Source organism: Impatiens glandulifera, chromosome 2 (assembly GCF_907164915.1).
Source record: "Impatiens glandulifera chromosome 2, dImpGla2.1, whole genome shotgun sequence".
NCBI lineage: Eukaryota > Viridiplantae > Streptophyta > Magnoliopsida > Ericales > Balsaminaceae > Impatiens > Impatiens glandulifera.
In genome coordinates, this window is record NC_061863.1 from 17607674 (window position 1) to 17633392 (window position 25719).

General features: G+C 33.9%; 2 protein-coding genes across 2 annotated transcripts; both read right to left on the reverse strand.

Annotated features, from left to right (window-relative positions):
• Positions 1-3653: 3653 nt before the first annotated feature.
• On the reverse strand, positions 3654-5786 carry LOC124924431 (cytochrome P450 CYP82D47-like). Its single transcript, XM_047464472.1, has 2 exons — positions 4815-5786; positions 3654-4277 (listed from the first exon to the last, which is right to left on the reverse strand). Exons 1-2 carry the CDS (start codon positions 5784-5786, stop codon positions 3654-3656), a joined length of 1596 nt encoding a protein of 531 aa, XP_047320428.1.
• Positions 5787-20944: 15158 nt separating this feature from the next.
• On the reverse strand, positions 20945-25710 carry LOC124925939. The gene is made up of 7 exons (XM_047466082.1): positions 25612-25710; positions 23287-24572; positions 22860-22915; positions 22531-22764; positions 22064-22358; positions 21774-21970; positions 20945-21338 (listed from the first exon to the last, which is right to left on the reverse strand). Exons 2-7 carry the CDS (start codon positions 24520-24522, stop codon positions 21185-21187), a joined length of 2172 nt encoding a protein of 723 aa, XP_047322038.1. The 5' UTR covers positions 24523-24572; positions 25612-25710; the 3' UTR covers positions 20945-21184.
• Between the last annotated feature and the right edge of the window lie 9 nt (positions 25711-25719).

A 25719-nucleotide genomic window follows, 5' to 3' on the forward strand; every position in this document is an offset into this window, starting at 1 on the left:
TGACTACTCAACGAACGATTACAGGTTATCTTCCACCCGGATACAATTTATTGAGAACTAAACTCCTTCAAAAAGAAAATGCTCATATTGAAAAGATGTTGGAGCCAACAAAAAATGCTTTGAAACAAAAAGTTGTTAGTATTTGTAGTGATGGTTGGTCGGATGTAAAAGAAGACCACTTATCAATATCATGGCGGTGTGTGAAAGTGGTCCTATGTTTTTGAAGACAATAAATTGGGAATGTGAGTTCAAAGATAAAGTTTTTATCTCTAATTTGCTCATTGATGTAATAAATGAGGTGGGACATACAAATGTTGTCCAAGTGATCACTAATAATGTTCCTATATGCAAAGCCACGGGGTTACTTGTTGAGGTAAAATACCCGTACATATTTTGGACACGTTTTTTTGGGAAAACGGTTAGAACAATTTCATTAAAATCTTAAAAGTGGGAGGGTTAGAAATCAAAGCTAGACAAACCCTAGCTATGATTAAGGATGACAATCAAAAGACCTTAAAAAAACTGTTTGGTAACATTCATACATTCTAAAAAAAACAGAGATTACAAACAAAAAAGACTACATTCAAACTTAAATATCCCAGCCTAGCATTTTCCCATGCCATCCATTTTCATTGAGAGGTATTTTTCCCCTTCCTCTTTCTTTTCCCGTTCCTCTAACGATGAAAGGAGGTTGTATTGAAGATGATGATGAGTATTGTTGTTTTTCATTTTGAATTCTCTCTTTGTATGAGCCCGTTTTGATTTGATAGAAAGAATTGGTTTTTGAGAATTTCAGGGCTTTTATCTTTGTTATCTTCAACTTAAATTTATGTGTTCTTGTCTTCATTATCTCCGGCTTCAGCTTCAGGCTCAAACTTCACATTGGTTTTGAAATCTTCTTTATTGGCTTTAAAATTCTCTGTTTCAGCTTTGAAATTTTGGGTATCTTCCTCTTGAGTTTCCTCAACAATAACTCGAGGTTCATCTTCCATTTCATTATAATCCTTCACATTATAGAAAATTTTCTTTTCCTCTTCATCTTGATTCCCTTTACTTTCTTTCCTTCATTGCTTTCCTTTTTTCCAGAATCTTTCTTACTTTCTCCTCTACATTTTCCTCATTTTTGTCTTTTTTTTATCACTATCGATCCTTTACTTCCAAAATATGCTCTTCCATTCTTGATTCTTCCGTTTCATTTTCCTACTTTTTTGCTTCCTGTGCTTTCATGATTTTCTGTTCTTCATCAATTTTTTTTGCACAATTAGTACTAACATGTTGGAAAGTATTGCAGACACATCTGTTTGGCCTCCATTCATATGAGATTTCCATTACTCTGGTCTTTCCCTTCCTATCAACAACTATCATGTTCTTTGGTAGTGTACTTTGAAGATGCACTTCAATGCTTATTCTAGCAAAAGTAAGGTGCTCTCCCCCCTGTAATTGAGTCCATATATAATGGTTTCCCCAATAGACTAGCAAAGTGACTTAGAGCTTCTACATTATACATGTGTGCTGGGATGTTTCTAAGTTTGAACCATATTTGGGCTGTTTCCTTTGGCTTGCTTAGAAGACTCAATTCTTCAAACCATCTCTCAAACTTCATACAGTTGGATTCAATATAAGTACGCTCAATTTTCAGAATATCATCCAAGTTCGTTCCCTTTTTGAATTGTAGAAAATAGAGATCATAGATGTTTACAGAAACCTTCTCCAGTCCTTCTGCTCCCATTGTTTCATTAGTGATTCTGTAGTGTCTGGGAAAGATACACGGTTCTTTCCTATGTAGTTCCCAATAACTACATTTTCCCATTCTTTGACGCATTTCTCCCCCACTTTAGTAGGCAATTTAAATTCAAAAGGAGAGTTGAGAATCTCAACTTTTGTTTTAAACTCACCCAAGTAGATTTGACCTTTATATGCATGATCTTCTTCTTTCTTTTATGCATTCTTTTTCCATACTTCATTTACCTTCCAGTAAGTGGGACTAGAATGCATTGAGGAAATATTGATTATTCCATACTCTTGATCATGACCAAACACCAATCTGTCATTTTTTCGATGTGTGCTATCGATGAATGTAAAGCTTGGGTGAGTCACATTATCCTCCTTTATTTCATCAATTAGTTTGATCAAGTTGGAATTGGAACTCAAAGTTAGGTGGATACCTTTTATGACAGGTGAATGATAGAGCATTAACAACAACATTATCGTGTTCTTTCTTGTATTGCATGGAGAAATTATATCTGACCAACTTGTACAACCACTTTTCTTGAGTTGGGATTTGAACTCTCTATTCAAGAAGGTTTTTAAGAGACTCGTGATCCATTTTTACCACAAACAGTTTATAGATCAAGTATGGTCTCCTCTTCTATACTACAACTATGAGAAAAAACAACTCTCTTTCGTATATCGGCGGAGGGTTCTTTATAGCACGTATCGCTCGAATGATAAAAGGTTGTTCTACTGTCTCAATACTGAAGCCACTCGCATCTTACTTTACCACAAATATAATAGAAAATTCTGAAAGAGCCAAGATGGGAGGAGTCAACATATGTAATTTGAGTAGCTTAAATGCCTCACCGATTTGATTGTTCCATACAAAGTTACCTTTCTTTAGCAGCTCCGTTAAGGGATGAGCAATCACCCCATAGTTCAGATGAATCTTCTACATTCTATATTACCTTGTAAGGCCCAAAAATCCCTGTAGTTGTTTGATCAATCTCGGTGTTGGCCAATTTTTCATGGCCTTGAGTTTCTTCGGATCATCATCCACACCCTCTCGATTAATAATATGTCCTAGGTAAGAAATTTGATTGCTTCTTAACTCAGATTTCTCACGATTGAGGAATCAAGTATTGTTTATAAGGGACTCCATTGGGTTCGGGAATGAGATCGGATAGTAATTTCTAAGATTGGGTTTAGGGACGGGTAGTTAAGTACCCTTCGGATATCACCCTGATATCATCCCTAATCACGAGTTTGATTTTTACTAAAAATGTCTTAAATTAAATTTTATATCTCTTTTCTCAATTCAAAAAATTTAAACTCAAATCTACATTAGTAAAATCCAGATATATTATGTTTCACAATAACCACACTTTTTGTTGGTCATTTCCTACAGTGAGATTATTGTCTCATGTGATGTGATGGACATTGTTTTTAAGTATAAATCTTAAACTTTTTTGTGAAGGTTTAAAATCTAAATCATTTTGTGAATGTTTAAAATATTTAACTAGCTGCAATCAGGGTTTGGATGTCCGTCGGATTTTGAGGATGGTTTTTGGGTGTATAGCTCAGTTGGTAGAGCATTGGGCTTTTAACCTAGTGGTCGCAGGTTGATGAGTTAACCTATTCCATCGGGTTCGGGGACAGGTAGTTAAATATCAGTTTGATAGCGCTCATTTGTCATAATCACGAACACGATTTCCACTAATAATATATTAAATTAAAATATGACCATAACTATATTTTATACTGTTTAAAAATAAATAAAGTTTTATTACAACAATCAAGATTCCATATACCCAACTCTCAAACTTCATGGGATTCTTCACTTTATTCCATCTTATCAAATTATTAAACTCAAACTTCAAAGAAGAAAAGACACAAAACATATAAGCATAATATATAGTGGCATGTGTAGTGATTGTGAATCATGCATAAAGATCACTAGAAAGTTTGGGAGTGATGATCACTTCAAGAGGAGTAGCTTTGGATAATGTCAATCCTTCCGTCTGAGTCATATCTACTAATTTATCATTGAGATTTGAAAACTGAAAAGAATGCAGCAAACTAGCTAACACCAATTGCCCCATTTTCATAGCCAACTTTATTCCCGGGCACACTCTCCTACCAGCACCAAAAGGAATCAACTCAAAACTCTGGCCATGGACATCTATGTTGCTATGGGTGGTCATGAATCTCTCTGGCTGAAATTCTAATGGATCCGACCATATTTTAGGATCGCGTTGGAGTTTCCAAATGTTTAAAAAGAGCCTTGTCCCTGCAGCCACATGATAGCCACCAATGACACAATCTCGGGTGACTTCTCTTGGGCCTCCTAGTGGAGCCGGTGGGTATAACCTTAGCGATTCTTTGATAACAGCTTGGAGGTATACCAAGTTGGGAATATCAGACTCCTCCACGATCCTTCCTTTGCCCACATGGATGTCCAATTCTGCCTCAACCTTAATCAACACATGGCGGTGGTTCATGAGTAAGCAAAGAGTCCATGTAACCATATTGGCGGTGGTGTCAGCTCCCGCAATATTCAAAATCTACATAATCATACATAAATGGACGGATCCATCTAATAGAGTTAGGGTAGGCTTAAAATAAAAATGGAACAAAAAGAATAATATTAACTAGAAAGAATCTCAATGTGTAATTTAAAATTTTTGTCAAATTATTCACTAAACAATTAATATTATTATTAAAAAGTTGAAAAATATACGTGATATATAATAAAAAAAAAAGAAAAATGATTGGGAGCACGACTTTGGGGAACGACTTGTACAGCGAAAATGACATCGTTGTTATATTAAAGTGACATCGCTGTTATACAAAAGAGACCTCGTACCTTTCATATAACAACGAGATCTCTTTTGTATAACAGCGAGGTCACCTTCGTATAACAGCGAAGTCACTTTCGTTGTACGAGTCGCTTCCCTAAAGTTGTAATCCCTATCATCCCTCATAAAAAAAGGATTTTGTTGGGATCCGTATTTGCATGTATCATCATCATATTAGGTAGGATAGTTAAATATGACTTAATTTTATAAATAAAAAACAAAATCAAATAGGAGATAATGTACCGAGCATGTAGACTTGTTAATTGTATCAGCATCATAACTATCTATATCAGCATTTTTAAGCATAGATATCATCACATCCATAAAATCACGATTGGTTTTATCCGGACCATAACGTTCCCTGCGATCATTGTGCTCATTTAGAAACTTCGTCAAAAGATGGTCATATTCTTTTGATGTTTCTTTCATGGATTTCTCGTGACCACCTATATCCAACCATCGAAGCCATGGTATCATGTCCCCCACCACATTTGCACCAAACAGATGAATGAACTTTTTAAAAATTCCTTGAAACTTTCGGGCTTCCTCCATGTCAACATCGTCCCCAGAGTAACTTTTCCCGTAGATCATCTTAAAGACCACATTTGTTGTCAAGTCCGAGATCCATTGTCTCATCTCCACCATGACACCATCACCTTTATCTGCCCATAACTTATAAAGTTGTTGGATTGAGGATTTTGTCTCGGACACCCTTATATGGCCGAGCAAATTGAGTTGCCGCATAGATAACAACTCCAACGACACAAATTTTCGAATCTCCCGCCAATATGACCCGTATGGGGAAAAGGCAAACATGGCATAGTTGTACCCCAAGTGCTTTGCTGCTAGCATTTGAGGACGTGATGCCACGGCTAGGTCGTGAGTGGTGGACAGTTCTTTGGCCAACTCCCAATTGCTAACCACAATGGCTCGGCGAAGTCCAAGACGGATGCTGAAAATCGGGCCATATTTGTCAGCCATTTCAGACAATGTTATGTGGAAAAGTTTGGGACCACGGAAAAGCCTGAGGTGACCCAACACGGGCCATGCTCCGCTTGCTTCCGGTGGTTTATTAAGTTTACGATGAGCTCTAGTACCAAGAATTTGGAACAACTGCCCTTTTAAGAAATAATAAACGGACATTACTATAAAAAGTAATGCGCCTGCCATTGAAGGGCTCACAAGATCAAGAGAGGAGAAATCAATGGAACTCATGGCTTTAGGATTTAGGAATGAATGCTTAGATTCATGAACTTGTATAAGTGGCTATTTATAGAAAGTGACCATGTTCTAATGCAATTGAATTTAATTATCAATTTTTTCCTACACCTACACGTACAAGTGTTTAAAGCGGCACCTCTTAATTGCATGAATTTACTAGCTTTTCCCTACACAAGTGTTTGAAGGGTCACCGCTTTAACATATATTTGTCATTTGTACGTGTTTTGTTTTCTGAATGTAAAAACAAATTATATAATTTGTCTGTATAAATTTCACAAGAAGTTAATTCTTATCAATTAATTGGATTAATATAATATAAAGAGTTTCGGTTTTTATTCCAACTAATATTTGAGTTCTTAGTTACATCGGATTTATCGTCCCAAATTTTATAATTTAAATAATATTTTTAACATTTGGTGAATCGTTGGATAGTCATACCCGTCAATTGTTTTGGTAATTTTTGATGTTTATGTCGAACTCTTTATTAGAAGTAAATGAAGTAAATGAGATGAAGTTGCAAGATCTAGAGTTATTATTCATTTGTTCAATAAAAATGTTATTAAAGCTGATATTTTATTTGGAGGCACTCTTATAGATACTCCTTTAATTTTTTATAAATATCTCATTTTTTTTATCATAAATATGATTAGTTATCACTTGACATAACTTCTTCTTCCGGCGTTGTTTACCAACTAATTACGGATAAATATAAATTTTACTGCCGCTCAAAATATTATGTAGAGATTCTCTTACACTGCTTGATTAATTTGTCCGGCTTCTTCTATTCCTCGCGAGTAAATATTCTAGAGACTAATAAATTATAAATAATATTATTAAAAGTAGCGATATAATGTAAATATTGTTTCATCATATCATGTATTGTCACGCCCCGAACCAAGTCATGAGGCGCGACTGCCACCGCATGTCATCTTTTTACAGCTGTGACTAATATAACATGCAAGGCTAACCAACTACATTTCCATGAATCTTCATTAACACAAAATCATCCTTAATCTTTACAAAAGTATTTCCACACACCAAAAAGTCATTGTACCCCATCCTTAAACAAAAATTGATGGTTACATATTTCATGTCTTAAGAATACAAATTCTTCAATTACTCTCTATATAAGAGAGACTAATAATTCTTACCGATTATACTATCCAAGTCTTCGATAAAGCACAACTTCAGCTATTGATCAATATTATCCTGTTCTGAAAGAGTGGTCCATAAAAATGGACGAGCTAAACTTGCCCAGTAAGAAAATCACAAGTCTCTAAACAGCTGGATCAAGAGGCAATTAACTATGTTTAGAAAATTAACTTTTAGCCAAAATATAATAACTAATTTAAATAACTAATATGTTTTTCATATATATATTGGGTTAGTGTTAATGACTAAATTATTGTGATAACTCATTAACCATCAACCATGATTTAGGGGTCATGCATTGACTCATTAACCATCAATCAGGATTTGGTGGTCATGCATTGACTCATTAACCATCAACCAGGATTTGGGGGTCCTGCATTGACTCATTAACCATCAACTAGGATTTGGGGTTCTTGTGTTTACTCATTAACCATCAACCGGACTTAACTGTCACATGTTGACTCATTACCGATATAAACACTCGATGCATAAATAACCATTATCAAATAAGTAGTACATAATCCTATCCCGAGTATACAAATACTTCCAATTAACTATAGGCTTTATTCTAACATCATATTTTCTTTCTCAAATCAATTAGTCTAGTCAAGATCATTCAAATCATTTTTCTCTTCAAACCCATTTTCAACTCATTTTAAGTTGATCAAAATCATTTTTTCTTTTTCTTCTTTCAAATTCTTTTTATCAATTCCTTTGTCAACTTGATCCAAATTTTTAGATAAACATTTTTTCAATCACTTTAACTCTAAATAAATATTTATAATAGCAAACTCATTTATCAAAACAATGGTATAAAATATAAAACTGTAAGAAACTAAGATTTTTTTACTTGTATTCCAATATACTCTTCTCAACTACTCTTTCAGCTCAACCCCTTCTCCATATGACCTCTCAATCAACTTTTTGTTTTCTATTCCATTGATCTCCTTTCTTTCGTTTATATATATAATAGTCTATCAGCTAACGATCTGTTTGTTTCTTAATCATGACTTCTTCTTCCTCTTTACCCACTATTTCATCGTTGGTCGGACAGAGTTTGGTTCTATCAACACAAACCCATAATGGTTTAGTTTGTTTCTAACCAAATAACCGAAAGACTTAGGCTCATATATATTTAAATGATATACCTGTTATTTCCATTCACCGACGAAACATGCATACGTATCAGCGACAATGACGACCAAAGAACCTATCGGACTTATCTTCACTCACAACCTCCTTCACACTCCCCTACTTCTTGCCCTATCTCTCTCTATACTATTGGGAAGATCTAGAATATATCAAATATCAAAACTATATTTCTTTATATATTTTAATAAATTAAAATATTAATATATTACCTTTCTCACATCTCACATCTCTCTCCACAATATCTTCCTTTTTCTTTTTTTTTTTCTGCAAAATCTTGAGCCTTGTGCACCTACCCTGTCATACTCGTTAATTGATTGTCATTTCAATTTTTTTTCTTTATCTTTTATTGTAAAAATATAACATCTTTACAATTTTACCTCCTAAAAGAAGTTTGGTCCAACAAACTTGATTCAATCCTGGAATAAGTTTGGATACTTGTCTCTTTTGTCATTTTCTAGTTCCCACGTAGCTTCCTTTTCCGAATGATTGCTCCATTGAATTTTAACATACTTAATAATTCGACGCCGGAGAACTTGCTCTTCATTGTCCATAATCCTTATAAGAACTTCCTCGTACGTCAAATTTTTTCCAAGTACTAGTGGAGTATATTCAATTATGTGATCATTAGTGGGAACATATTTCTTTAACATCGACACATGAAAGACGTTGTGGACTCCCGCTAATGCAGGGGTAATGCGATCTCATAAGCTACGCTGCCAACCCTTTTAAATACTTCGAATGGTCCTACAAATCTAGGACTAAACTTCCCTCGCTTTTTAAATCGCATAATACCCTTCATTGGAGATACTTTTAAGAATACATGATCACCAATATTAAACTCTAAATTCCTTTTGCGATTATCAGCGTAACTCTTTTGCCTGCTATGTGTAATAATCAAATTTTCTCTAATTTTACGAATCTTGTCATTTGTCTTCTGCACAATTTCTAGTCCCATCAATCTCTTTTCCCCTACCTCATCCCAACACACGGGTGAACGACATTTTCGACCATATAATGCTTCATAGGGAGCCATTTGTATACTTGCATGATAATTGTTATTGTAAGCAAATTCTATTAGAGGCAAATAATCGTCCCATGCTCCACCCATATCAATAATACAAGATTGAAGCATGTCTTCCATAACTTGATTTACTTTTTCTGTTTTCCCATCAGTTTGAGGGTGAAGCACCGTACTAAAATTCAATTTGGTTCCCAAACATTGATGCAAACTTCTCCAGAAATATGACACGAACCTACTATCTCTATCTGAGACAATAGTTACTGGTATCCCGTGTAATCTCATTATCTCGTTGATATACAATCATGCCAATTTGTCCAATGAAAATCCTGTTGGAATCGCTAAGAAGTGAGCGGATTTTGTCAATCTATCAACGATTACCCATACAACTACATTATTCCTTTTTGTTTTCGGCAATCCTGATACAAATTCCATGGAGATGTCTTCCCACTTCCATTGAGGAATAGGTAACGGTTGCAACAAACCTGCTAGTCGTTGATGTTCTGCTTTGACTTGTTGACATGTCAGGCATTTAGAAACATATTGAGCTATTTCTCATTTCATATTGTTCCACCAGTATTTTTGCTTCAAATTTCGATACATCTTTGTGCCTCCAGGATGAACAGTATATCTGGAGTAATGTGCTTCCTATAATATTTCTTTCTTTAAAAGATCATCATTAGGAACACATAACCAATTTTGGAAACGCAAAACTCCATCTTTATCTAGTTGAAATCCTTTCCCTGATTTAGATTCTATATTTCCCTTGATCTTGATAATTCGAGAATCATTTTGTTGCAAGTTTTTGATCCTTTCAAGTAATGTAGGACGAATCACGATATTTGAAATCAGACTTGGCTCTTCCTCCTTTGATGATTTTCTACTCAAGGAATCAGCTACAATGTTAGCTTTTCGGGGGTGATAGTTTATTGATAAGTTATAATCTTGAATCAAGTATAGCCACCTTCTTTGACGCATGTTTAATTCAGTTTAAGTATAAATATACTTTAAACTTTTGTGATTCGTATAAACCTCGACTTTTGGACCATACAAGTAGTGTTGCCAAATCTTCAAGGAAAATACAACCGCTGCTAACTCCATATCATGGGTAGGATAGTTTTGTTCGTGCGGTTTTAATTGTCGAGATGCATAAGCAATAACATGCTTATTTTGCATGAGAACATAACCCAATCCCTTATGTGAAGCATCACAATAGACATTGAAATCTTCATCTTCCAATGGTATAGCCAACACTAGAGACGTAGTCAACCGCTTTTTAAGTTCCTTAAAACTTTCTTAACATTCTTTTGACCATTCGAATTTCATGACTTTTTGAGTCAAACGAGTTAGTGACGACGCTATTTGAGAAAATCCCTTAACAAATCTCCTGTAGTAACCTGCCAAACCAAGGAAACTACGTATCTCTGTAACAGTAGATGGTCTACGCCAATTTGATACCGCTTCCACCTTCTTAGGTCTACACATATCCCATATTTAGATATAATATGCCTTAAAAATGCGATACTATTCAACCAGAATTCGAATTTCGAAAATTTAGCATATAACTGATTTTCTCTCAATGTCTGGAGTACAAGTTTTAAATGCTCCTCATGCTCTTCCATAGATTTCAAGTGCACTAGTATATCATCAATAAATATTATCACCCATTTATCCAGAAAAGATTTGAATACTCGATTCATGAGATTCATAAAAGCAGTTGGAGCATTAGTCAAACTAAAAGGAATTACCAAGTATTCATAATGTCCATACCTTGTCCAACATGTTGTCTTTGCAATATCATCTGGTTTAATTTTCAACTAGTAATAACCCGACCAAAAATCGATCTTACTAAAAACTTTGGCTCCTTTAAATTGATCGAACAAGTCATCAATTCTTGGTAACGGGTATTTATTCTTGATAGTTACTTTGTTAAGCTTTCGATAATCGGTACAAAGGCGCATTGTCCCATCTTTCTTTTTCACAAAAATAACGGGGTCTCCCCAAGGGGAAACACTTGGTCTGATGTACCCCTTCTATAATAATTCTTCTAATTGATCAAGCGCTCTGCCTCCATAGAGCATATCATTTTTGGGGGGATAACAACTTTGTTACCCATAAAAGAGAATGTGGGTTGCTCAAGAATTTGAAATAGTATCGTATTTTTATGGCAATCAACAGAGGCAAAATTCTGAGCTAACCAATCCATTCCTAATATGATATCAAAACCTCGGATATCTAGTACCGTAAGATCAACTAATAGCACTTTATCTCCTATGTGTACTTCTCGAGACTTACAAATTAGATTCGCAATTATCTTATCTCCCAATGGTGTTTCTACACTTATAATCACATCTCGAGGTTCGCTCTTCCAATTATGCTTTTTAACAAAGTTTTGAGAAATAAAAGAATCTGTAGCACTATATTTCTTTATATATTTTAATATATTAATATATTACCTTTCTCACATCTCACATCTCTCTCCACAATATCTTCCTTTTTCTTCTTTTTTCTGCAAAATCTTGAGCCTTGTCCACCTACCCTGTCATACCCATTAATTGATTGTCATTTCAATTTTTTTCTTTATCTTTTATTGTAAAAATATAACATCTTTACAATCTTACCTCCCAAAAAAGATAAAAGTCTATTTTCTTTTATTATAACATGTTCATATTTTATAAGAAGATAAAAGATAGTACCCTAATTTTAAGTTTAGAGGTAGTTTAAGTGTCATGATAGTTGTACTTAATCTAGAGCAATTTAGTAAAAAACAACTTTGAACCTCACAAGATTTTATATTTTCCATCTTCTTCAATACAAGTTTTTTTCCATTTTTTTACATAATCATGTTGGGTCCAAGAAAATTTGAAAACTAATATTTACTATACTTATCATTTCGCTTCTTATAAGATTCCCTATGATAATTAATGTATTTTGTTTTTTATCTCTGAAACAATTTCCTTTTTTGTGTTACATTTTAGGGATTGTGTATTAATCTCAAAATCCACTTCCTTAAATGTTTAGTAAACCAAATAGTAACTTTGTAGTAATACAATCGAGAAAGACACCTTCAAAAGTTCTTTTTTTGTTGACTTAAAAAAAGGATACAATGACTGACAAGAAACATAACATCTAATCATGTGAAGAAGTTGGTTTGAATCTCTTAACCATGAACAAAGCTAGTAAATAAAAATACAGATTGTTACAATAAAGTTCAGAAAAGATTACCCTTTTTATAGAGGAAATGTCACACAATCGAGATTTCAAAATTGAAAACATATAGAACCATCTCCCAAATGAAGTGCTTATTTGGCATAGATGTTGTCAAGAGAAGGTGATGGGATACTAGATTATACAAGGGAGTCAAAATGAGACCTCAAGACAAACCACTGTATCCATTCTATTTTATAGTGTTTTTTCAGGCTATACCATTGTTGTATACAAATGAAGAAGTCACACTCCACATGAAAATATATAAAAGAGATTATATATGTTATGAATTTTAGACTTTATCAAAATAAAAAGAAAAGTAGTAATTGAGTTAAACATCTATAAAAATAAAATCCGAGGAGACACAATCCACATCAAATATATGGAAGAGATTATGCTTTTAAATTTTAGATTTGATCAAAATAAAGGGAAATGATAATTGAAGAATTATGACTAATAATATTACTATTTTTTAAAAGCTTTAGATATATAGACCTTTTATTTATCTATTGTAAAATATTATTTAAGCATAAAACAACTTTAAAAAAAACCTATAAATTAATAACTATCATCCAAATCATAATGAAACAAACTATAACAGGTCGGTTTAGGGTGAGGCGAGCTAAGCAGTCCGGCTACTACCCACCTCCCCGGTCCTCCAAAAAGAATATTAGAAAATTATTACCTACAAAATTTGAAACTTTAATTGTGTTAATATGACATTTAACTGACTAGATTTTTTTGGTTAATCTACATCTACATAATTATTGTATATTATTATATGTTTTTAATATAACATCATAATTATTTAATTATTGTATATTATTATATGTTTTCAATATAACATATAAGTTAGGTAAAATAGCCTAAAGCAACTTACCCTTCAAGCTGATCTTGATATGGGTTTACTAACCAAGCGACTATAGATATCTTTAGCAAACTATAGTTATCATATATGCACTAAAGTTGACTTCAAACCTTATGTTTAAAGTCACTTCAAATCTTATGTTTAGGGTTTTTATAGAGTAGTGAGTTACAAAGTGTGGTATTTCATATTCCACGGTCTCTCTATCCTCCGTTGATTTTGTGTGTGATATGAATGTTATTATTTTTTATGTCATGGTCAGTTTTGATAAAGTTCTCCAAATATAAACCCTCGACTACACTAATGAAAATGTGATCTTTATCGACATATTATATCGACAGGTATATATCTATCTGTAGGTTAAGGTTCTGACAGGAAAATCTTTCGTTAATAAGAATTTTTTAAACTTTTTATTTCTAAATCTTTCGATAATATGATTTTTTATCGAGAGATGTATATAAATCTTTCGATATTGACCTCATCCCCAAAATAAAAAATAATTTGTAAGTGTTGGAAGAGGTCGATACCAAAAGATTTATATACATCAATATTAAGTCATTCTCTTCTAAGTGGTTTTTCACTTTCTTAGCTTGTGTAACTCTTAAGCCCATCAAGTGTGTGTTATTTTCTAAGTATATATGGATTGTGTTTAATTTTATAAGTGTATATGTTTGTGTTTGATTATATAAGAAAAGGTATATATATATATATATATATATATATATATATATATATATATATATATATATATATATATATATATATATATATATATATATATATAAATGTTTGATTATAAAATGTGAAGGGATTGTGTATAATTACAAAACTAGATGAATGTGTTTAAAGTTTTAAGTATATGAATTGTATTAAATTAACTTGAAAAAAATCTAAGAATATCGAGAGATATGGAATAATCTCTCAATAATAGTCATCTTTACCAAAAGATTATATTAATCCTTTCGGCATTCTATAGTTAAGTACCGAGAGATGTCCACATATCTCTCGGTAATTACCTTCTTAAAATCGAGAGATTTGTGTATATCTCTCGGTAACAAATTAAGGTCGTTACTGAGTGATGTCCACATATCTCAGTATTTCCCTTCTTAAAACTAGTAATACCGATAGATATTTGTATATATCTCGGTAACAAATTAAGGTCATTACCGAGAGATGTATCAAGCTTCTCGGGAAAAACCTTTATAATTTAGGGAAACCCTTTCTTCCCCAATTATTGTGTGTGCGCCTCCATCTCTTCTCCCGAGCTCTCTGTAGGCGACCGTCGACGCCGATCGACGACGCTCACCGACAAATGTCGATCTTCTCTTGTTGCCGCCTCTTCGAGCTCCTCGCGTCGATGTTTCCTGTCGCCGCCATGTCCTCCCCTTTAACTCCCCTACTTCCTCCTCTTCAATGCCCCTACTTCAAGGTTAGTTAATTAGTTTATATTATGGTTAGATTTAGGTTAGATTTTTGTTATATTTAGGTTGAAATTTTCCAGCTGATTGATTAGTTAGGGTTTGATTTTGAATCTGATTGCTTCATTTATGATGATTCTAGGGTTTGATTAATTTTGATGAATCTATTTGACTTGTTGAGTATAAGATTTTGATTTTGAATATGATTGCTTCATTTATGATGATTCTAGGGTTTGATTTAATTTGATAAATCTGAGTATAATTAGGGTATTAGTGGTATTGTTTGACTTGATTAATTAGGGTATTATACTAGTTTAATAGAGTACACATATGGAGAACCGAACCACATTTTAGGATATATATATATATATATATGAAGAATTGGGAAATGTAAGCGTAATTTATATTTAGATCATACTAAGTAAATATTAATGTGGGTTGTTTGTCATCTTATTAAAAAGATGGAAGTACCCGATAAAACTTGGATGAACTTACGTCAAGAACATTCAAAATACGAGGAATGGATTGACAAATATCTCGAGTTTTCAGTGAGTAGTACAAAATGATAAAAAGTGAAATGTCCTTGCGTGAAATGTTTGAACACAACTTTTAAGGAAATAGTCGATGTGAAGACTCACCTCATAATTTATGGAATAAATCTTAATTCTGAATTTTGGTATTTTCATGGAGAAAATAGACTTACTACTAATGTGGTTTATGATGATGATGATGATGTCAGTGACTTGGATGATGATGATGATGGTCAATCGGATGATGGCGTGTCGGAATTCAACAATACTAGATAATACAGTCAATGAAGAGGGAAATGAAAAATATTGTGTGCAAGATATTATACACGATATGTTCTCCAACGTTAATGATGGCCAAGCAACCATGAACCTGTCGAAGATGCGCAGAGATTCTATAAATTGCTTGATGATTCTAAACGGATTTTGTATGAATGTGCTCGAATAACAAAATCATCAGCACTGCTGAAACTCCTTCAATAAAGAATGTCGGTCAATGGACAAACGTTTCGTTCAATATGTTGCTCATCTACTTAAGGAGGAAATATTACCAATAGACGCTAATTTTCCAAACTCATACTACGAATGTAAGAAGTTCATTACCGATATCGGGCTTAAGTATGAGAAGATAGATATGCATGTAACAACAATTGTATACTATTTTAGAAGGACAACAAGAGTTTGGAGTCTTGCAGAGTTTATGGCCTTTCTAGATGTAAAATCGATCAAACAAGTGGGGCAGTTCGAAAGAAGCAAAATGTGAAATTAATGTTCACTAAGGTGTTAAGATATTTTCCTCTAATATCAAGATTGTAGAGGTTATACATGTGTTCTAAAATTTCTCCAATGATGAGATGACATAAGGAAGGAATAGTTGAGAGTGATATGTTGAGAAATCTAGCTGATTCATTAACTTGGAAAACGTTTGATGACGGGTATAAAGACTTTGCGTCGGACTCCTAAAGCGTGAGACTAGTTAATCAAGCGATGGGTTCCAACCCTTTGCAAATGGTAAAAATTCATACAGTGTATTGTTGGTTATTCACATTCCTTATAACCCACTACTAGCATGGATTCCAGCAATTTCATTCTATCTATATTAATTCCAGGCCCAAAGAGTCCGGGAGATGCAATTGAATATTTCTCCAACCATTGATCAAAGAGTTGACTAAACTGTGGCATAGTGGTGTGAGAACATTTGATGCACACACTTCGCAATACTTTAACATGCGAGCGGCGTTGCTATGAACCATTAACAACTTTCCAGCGTACGTGGATTTATCTAGATGGAGTACAAAAGGGAAACTCGCTTGTCCTTGTTGTAACAAAGACACTATATCTCTTCGATTAAGTAATTGTCAGAAAAAATGTTACATGGGTCACAGGCGCTTCCTTCCACCAAACCACAAATACATAAGAGATAAAGAGTCGTTTGATGGTCGAACTGATTATAGAGAGCCTTCAAAATTGTTAACGGGGAAAGAAATTTATGAGTAAACACGAGACCTAAAGGACACAATTCTAACTACGGATCGGATGAAGAAAACAAAGATATTTCATGAAACACGGGGGAAACAATTGGAACAAACTTAGCATTTTTTCAGTTTACCTTATTGGAGTTCACTATTATTGAGACATAATTTAGATGTCATGCATATTTATACATAATAAAAACCACCCTGAAGCTTAAATAAGCGAGAGTTGTCTTGTAAATGAAAGTATTAGTCTATGTGCCAAGTATTTGAAGGAGGAAGACCAAGAACGCGCACAAACCTCACAAAGTTTAATCTTGGGCCTTTCAATATTTTCATCGTTGGAAGAACTATCCAACGGAAAAATATACAACTTGGATTATTGCGATCGAGAGAGGGCTCATTAATACATTTTGAAAAAAATGTCCTGAAATAGAACTTTTTTACATGTAAGATTTAGTATTGATTTGTTAGTTCATCTTACTAATAATCATTAAAGAGTATGTTATTTAATATTCGACACATGTGCAGCGAGTATATGCAGAATTGTAATAACAATGAGTCCTGTGGAGAAACGCATGTCTTATATTTTAAGCATAGAGTGAGTAAATTCAAACCCATATCTGATAACTTTATTTTTATTTTACAATTTACAAATGAATTTTTGTAATGTATATATAGGTCGCCTAATTATCAGAAGATAACGATATATCAAGAGACCTTAAGATCTTAGGTTCAGGTTCAACTATGTACTCATGTATGTATGTTTGGTGTAAAATAAATAAATACAAATTATGTATAGAAAAATACAACGAAGATTTGACCACTCAAAACAGTAAAGTGGTTGTTGAAGGGGACAATGGTTAGATACTATGTCATACTACGGAGTTTTAATGGACATTATCCACGTACAACACTTTTCTCACATACGGGTTTTCCTCTTCAAGTGTAAGTGGTTGGATACACATTCTGGGGAACGTGGAGTGAAAGTGATTAAATATGAATTCGTAAGTATAAATGTAAGCCGATTTTGAAAGCTCAAAGTTAGGAACCGTATATATTAGAGAGTCAAGAAAAACAAGTATTCTACGCCCCTAATATGACATCATGACCCGGTTGGAAGATTGTGACAAAAATAAATCCATGGTTTATAAATATCTAGTTAAGATTAATTAGATTAATGTTTTTATTTTAATTCTTCTTCAATTTATTAATGGTATGTGTTTGCAGGATGGAAGGTGGTTGCGGAATTACTTGGATGAGTTTACGGAAAACTCCAAAGAAACTAAAGAAGTCATTCTAGAACCTGCTTGCAAATGCAGATAACCTTATGATCTGAGGAGACTCTTTTAGGGACACAGTGTATGTTGTGGACCCGTTAGTTAGTGTTGGCCCAGCAAGTGGTACAAATGAGGATGAGGCTAAAGATTTTATTGAGAGTACTTTTCCAGAGGCTTAGCATCAGGAGGATCGGGAGGATCGTGAGGATCAGGAGCACCAATCCACTCAGGACAAGAATGCATCAACATATAATATTTTTACACATATTTATTGTTTACATTGATTTACACCTAACATTGAATTTGTAACTTTTGTAGGTTTTTCCTCCAGACATAGACGTGGGAAGAACAAAAATATCGCCCTATCGAGGAGGCCTCAAGGATCGAAGATTGCTCTGAGTTTAAGAGATGTAGATAGGAGGTCAATCGGTGATTCTAGATGTTGGTGGTTTAGACATTTGGGGTCGGTGGTGCGGGACCCCGCAACCATCTCGCACCATCAGCTCAAGTAGAAGGCATTAAGTTATGAGAAATTGGATACACTTTAGCGTGCTAGGACGATCATAAATTAATTATAAATTTAGCATTCAAATGAAATTTTTAACAATTGGATGTTTTATTTTCCAGGATCCGTTTGAAAGTACATATGATTTTATCGATCAACATTGAGCGTCTAGATTGGTACATGCTAGGCAGATACGGGATAGGTGGCGCTCCGATATGAATAAGGATTATATGCGGGTTCATCACGGAGACGAGGCAACGATACTAGCTAATCCCCCACCAGGCTACGATCAAGCCGATTGAGAGTTCGTTTATAGACACCATTACTTCACTAATAAAATTAAGGTACGATTTCATAATTGAAATAAAAACTGATGACATTAGTTCTAATTTAATTTTTTATTTTAAATGAAGAAAAACATTGGTATAAATGTTGAGAACATGAATAAATTGAAATTTTTGCACCAAACGGGCAGTAAACCATTTTCACAAGTGGAGGAAGATTTAGTATTTACATTATTTCAAATAACTTAATATGAAGAATGTTACTAATTTGATAAACTATTTATTTTAACAAGCGAGTGAAATAGGACGGACACACACTGTCGTTGAATTTTTTAAGAGGACCCGTACCCCGAAAGCTACTAAAGAAAACTTTAACCCGATCTCGGACGTACAAGAGAAGATCGTAAGTTAAATGACTTTAATTGAAAATTTATCAAAACTATATAGTTTATATAAATGAAAATTAATTTAAAATGTGCAGGCGGAGATGGAAGAAGTAAGAAGCAACGAACCAGATATATTCGACTTCGACTTAACGGAGAATGTGTTCGGACCCCAATTACATGGGACAGTGATCGGTATGGGATCCGGTGTGCGGCCCACACACTTTCGAGGGGATCGACGGAGTGGCAACAATTCACAACAAGCCACTAATCGGTTGTTGATGAAGGAAAATGAAAATCTTAGGGCAGAAATGAGATAAATGGCGTCTATAGTTGATGAAATATGACAGAAGGATGCGGAAAGGACGGAAAGGGATGTGCAAATGGAGCAATATAAACAACAAATTGCATACATAATGACAAGGTTTCCACCATAGTTAGAATATTGTAGTTCTGTTTTGAAACATTTGTAAACGTTTTGGTGGTTCAAAATTTTGGAAATATAATGATATTTTTATTTATGAACGATATTGTATATGTTTTGGTTTAATTGATAACAGTTTAGTTGCGGAAAAAACGGATGGCCTATTTGAGCCATTTTCAGGGACAATACCAAGAGATATTATATCATCTCTCGGTATTTCACACGAGAGAAATACCGAGAGATAAGATAATAACTTTCGGTATTTCTCTAGGGCATTACCGTGAGATGATCTATTATCTCTCGGTATTTTCTCCAGGGTAATATCGAGAGATGATAGATCATCTCTCGGTATTGCCCACTAGAGAAATACCGAAGGTTATTCTATGTATTGAAAGATATTCTAAAATTCTTCGATATTTTCTCTTGGGAGAAATATCGAGAGAGAATCTAAAATCCTTCAGTATTTTCTCTTGGAGCAATACTGAGAAATTTTCGAATAATCTTCGGTATTTTTCTTTAGTGGCTATACCGAGAGATTTATGAATCACTCGGGAAACACCTAAAAAGATTTATCGAAAGCCGTTATACCGACAAATGCCGAAAATTTTCTAATATTTCGGTATTGAATTATACCGATAGATATATGATTAATACCGACAATTTTTACTCTCGGTAATGACCCTTTTTTCACTAGTGCTAGTGCTAGATGTTTTACCTTTTTGTTTATTGTTGTTCATCACTATGATAAACAATAAATTGATTATATGTAACATAGCATAAACGATTAATAATAGGATGTTTATTATGTGTAGTTACATTCATATAATGAATTATCTATAATCTTATGATTATGGATGATTGCAAAAATTACCGATCTCATTTGTAGAAATTAAGTCAACGCACAGATATTTAGAATGAACATGAGTGTATTAGCCTAAAACTGAGACATAATATCATATTGACAATTGCAATTTCATCTAAACCGATCAATCTATATTCTATTGATTTATCTCCGAAAAAGCGTAATCAATATTCAACTCACTTAAGTATCAGGCCTTCTTTTCCATCACAGTTACTTATTTATTTGAAACTGTCTAGCGGTAAACGATCCAAACCAGTAAACGATCCAAACCAATATGTGTGACGGTGTGGGAATTGTATTTAAATGCCCTGCACCTCTCCAAACAATTTATGTTTATTTATAATTATAAATATATAAATTATTTTATTATTTATATTTTAAGTTTTACTATTTTTTAGTGCACGAAATAACCCGTACACAATCAAGACGGGAATTGTTTATATTTAAAATCCTCCTCGGGATCAGGGCGAGGATGATAATGCAATTTCTCAAACCGAACCATCACATTATCATCCCTACCGCCACTCAACATTTTTAAATTACTCCAAACCTTATAAGTTGTATTATTATTTATAACAAGCAATCAACAAACAAGTTAACAAATGGTAAAAATATCTATAAGATACTTGTTCTAAGAAAAACTGTCAAAAGTGATGAACTACCCACCACCACTCCACCAAAGCTCACATATCAAAAGTCCAAAACCATATAATCAATCTCCTGTACATTATTATTTGTCTTCCTTTAGGTGTGTAGGTCCAACAATGATAAAATCTAGAGCATATCAAATCACCTTTAAACAAGACTTCTATAATGGGTATAAAAAAATTATAAAAAAAATGTTTAGATGTTGGAAGCCCAGTCGTAAGACTGATATACCACTTTGAGTTGAGATGATGAAATCAGCTCCAGCAATGACTCTGACTCGGTTGGCTCCATGTAATTTGCAACATGCTTCATTACCTCACTTTCATTCTTACCAAAATCAGCACTGTACCTGCATTTTTTGTCTCATCAAAATTAATGGGATTCTCCTCATTTTTTGTCCCATAAGCATATTAATAAGTGTTTCCAAATGGTTGAATAATCAACTAGTTATTTCCAAATAACCTTATTTGGTGAAAGAAGTGGGATATTTGGATAAAATGACAAAAATGTCCTTATTATCTAATATTTTAAAATGTTATAAAAGTAAGGGTAAATTGGTTGATAATTTGAATGATGTGATGATAGATTGGATAGTGAGTTATTTGAAAACAATCTCAAATAACCCACATCAAAAAAGGCCTAAGATTAGGAAGTGGGGGAGGATACATTTAATGGATACACAACCTGTTTGCCAACAAGTAATCTTTACCAATCATAATAGGCTCAAATTACCAATTGAGCCCTGTAAACAAGAGAGGCAGGCTTCAAAAATCAAATTGCTTACCATTTCAGTATCTTGCAAGCTAAAGCAACCTTTGCATTCAGATCTAGAATGAGACCTCCACTTCTTAAGAAATCGCGTGCAGCCTCCATCAGTTCCTGATCAATGTCACTCGGAGAATAGCATCGAACAGCAGGTCCCGATCGATTTCCAAAAGCCAATGCAAAGTGAACAAGTGGTTCAGCATAAGGAAGAGCAACCTGAACCAAAGGAAATGGATATAAAATAATAATGTATGCATAAAAATATAGTGTCAAAATAAGATAACCATATTGTACAGATTTATGGTTCACCTGCAAACGCTTGTCTTTTGCGCTAAATGGCTTAGTAAGATTGTATGGCGGCCTTTGATTACCCCTTAATATGCCATTCTGAATAGCTGAAAGTGAATAAGTGCATCCACCTATCAGATATTTGAAATCCCCCAATAGCTTCCTCCTCTCCAATGGTCCAGAAGGATGACCTAACACCAATATTGCATGGATGGCCATCATATTGTTCAGATTTATGAAGAACGCCAGCTTCTCTTCCCTCTGCATACCCTCTAGGTCATCTATTCTCTGAAGCTCTTCAACTATTCTCAGGTACCTGAACATATTCAAAAGTTAGAAGCATTGTGTTTGTTAAACCTATATAGACACTTAATCTAAATAATTAAATACTTAACAAAACTGGCACTTAAAATTCAATGTTCAGCATTGAACAGATAACTTTCTGTTTAACCAAACACAAGCTTAAAATGACAATGGGATCACCGGACCTTGCAAATTCTTCACTACCATGTATACTTCTGTAGTCAACATGCTTTCCATCTTGTGATATGTAAGCTTCAATAATTCCACGTGATAAAAGCCTGAGCCTAGATGAAATATCTGCAATCGGCTTCGGTTTTACATCAGTTATACCTCTTGGAACATTGTGACACTGTGACATCACAACGGGATCACTATCCAAAAAACGGTACAAGTGGTTTCCATCTTCAAAAAGGTTTTCACTGCAGAAATGTGAACTCAGTACATACAGATTCATAAATTTAAAATGAAATAAAGTAGAGCAACTTTTAAGACTACTTGATGTCAGATAACTTACTTGAGTACATGTTGAAAGAATAATTTACTTAAAAGCTTTTGACCAAATTCAACTGCCTGTACATGGTTTAAAGCAAAGAGTTTAACATTGGCATGAGAAACACAAATAAAAGAAATGTTTGATGAAGGGTTATTTGAATTTAAGCCAAATAATTCATTATTCCATCATCAATCAAATAATTCAAATCATCAACTAAATGCCCTTACTTTAGTTTTATAACATTTTAAATACAAAAAATAATAATGTCATTTAACCTAATTAACCCAAAATTATCAAACATTTTCATCAAAAAAGGTTTTTTTTTCTTCCAAAAATTGAATTATTTAAACAAACCCTACATTTGATTCAGAAATAAAAACTCTTCCATTTATGGAACCAGATACACATGGAAAAAGGATAAATATTCATTGTCAAGATTGGAACAAACCTCCTCCCTTTCTAAGTACTGATCTTCGGACAAAAAGTCAACAGCTTCAGAACCAAGAAAACAGTTTTTGAACCTACGCAATTTGTAGAATCTATCTTTGATTGTGACAAAATCCTTCATCTTTATAACAATTGAAGCCAGCTCATCAATTGATCCAGAAGTCGACGCATCATCCTCACCAGAAAGTGGTGGTATGGGGGCTTCATAGGCTGGTGATTCTGTAATCACATAGTCCAGCTTTTCATCCAGTTTTCCAGACTCATTCAGGTTCTTTAGATCATTCAATCCTCCAATACAGATCTCATTGAAAAAGACCCTTGGAACTGCAGAAGAACCAGCAACCCTCTCAAGCTCTAGCTTTCTGCCAGGATAGATGTCAATATTGATTTCACAGTATCTTAGCTTTTTGCGCTGCAGAAATAGCCTAGCTTGTATACACTCGTGGCATCCAAGTTTTGTATACAACAGGATTCTTCCCTTTAGAGCTATTGGTTGTAAAATCGTTTTATTGAGTTCAGCTTTATTTTCTGCATTTGTTTGACTCGGGCTCCTGATAAGTAAAAGGGGATTCCATGACTTTTCTATAATTTTTTGAGAGCCTTCTTGCGCTTCACTTCCAACCTCTTTTTCGATTTGATAATTTTCTTCATCACCTCGAAAACCATGCATTCCTTCTTCCATTTTTCCAGAAAGACGTCTCAAAACAGTTGAAACTGCAACCACACTTTTTTTTCTGACCAAATCTTTAAGAGCCACAGCTTTCTCAGGCCAAGCATACCCTTGGCCTTGAGTCTCAGGAATCATGCTTTCTTCCATATCTGGAACTTCTATTCCATCAAAAACCGGTTCTGGATCATCTTCATTTAAACCTTTCTCTTGTTCAGAGGCTAATTCACTACTTTCATTTGTTGTTTCCCCCAATTGATTAATTTGATATTTTTCCAATATATTCTCTTCCTTAGGTATTTCAGTTGTTGACAAACTGATAACTTCAGTGCTAAAATCTTCATTTTCTAGCAGCATATCTTCTCCCTTATCAGAAGCTGACATGCTCGTTTCCTTGACATTGCCTTCTTCTGAATAACCAGGTGGACTAACTTCGTTAGGACCAATATCCTCATCTGTTTCTGAGTTGTTCACTGAAGGTTCTTCCTGCAGAGTAACAGAGGCATCTTTTGTCTCCTCTACAGTTTGAGAAGTTGTCCTATTCATCTCAATAGAATCTTCCTTTTCCATTATCTAACATGGACAGCTATAGAGTCGTTCGTTGATGATATTCAAAACTTCTGGATCAATATAAGAAAAATGAAGTAACTAGCAAATCAGGAAGAAGAGTTAATCCACAGCTTAAAGAACTTACATATGATTCTTTTTGCCAAAATATAACTTATGCATACATATGGACACACAATACATTTTTGGCACAAATATTCAAAACAACCTTTTTTTGCTAGAAAAATCTACAATAACATGGAAATATAAAATAAATATTCCATAAACTAGAAAAATATAAATACATTCATTTAGAATAACAGTGAACTAACTAGCTTATGCAAAAAAAAAAAACCAATATGAACTTTGAAAAGATATACATAAAACAAAAAGAATGACTCTGGAAGCTTTAGAATTCCATGTTCATACAGGAACCTAAACATGACATCCAAAAGCATTGATAATCCATATCTTCTTGTTTTGAATGATAAATGTAGCTTAGAAAGTAGATAGATATATATCAAAACGACAATGTTAAGATAAAAAATACATGATTGTACCATGATACTGATTGGATAGTAATCAAAACTCATTCTTAAGAAACATTTATACCTATTGATGCAGATAATGATACAAATTTTCCACAAACCTTGGCAAACCATCTATAATATATATATGCATAGATTGCAGTTTTAGGTTTAAAAAAATCAAATTAAAACAAGTGATTACTGATTGCTGCTCATCTTAACAAATGAATACAGTGAGGCCATAATGAATTACTGAACCACAAATCAATAGCGAATTCCAATCTCATAAGACGACCTAATCCACAAATCAATTTCTAAAATAAAAGGAACCGTCAAGAGAAATCAAGTTCAGAGTTCCTTCCGTTGAACAAAATGAGAGACTTAAAGGCTTTATTGGAGAAGAGAAGGTTACAGCTTCAAGAATAACATACAGAATATGAAATGGATAAAAACACAAAACGAATTAACAACCAGTAGAGTTACGACTTCAATCCGATGGAGAAGAACGATTTCAACACAAATCAAATCAGATATAGGCGTGGCGCACATTTGAAATTATGATCGTAAATGAGATTGAGAAACTTACCGATCTGAGGAGAGGGAGATGTCGATCGATCGATCGCGGAGAGAAGAGAAGTAACCGTCGGGTGAAAGGGGAAGACCCGAAGACTGAAGAGAAGCCTAAGCGGGAATA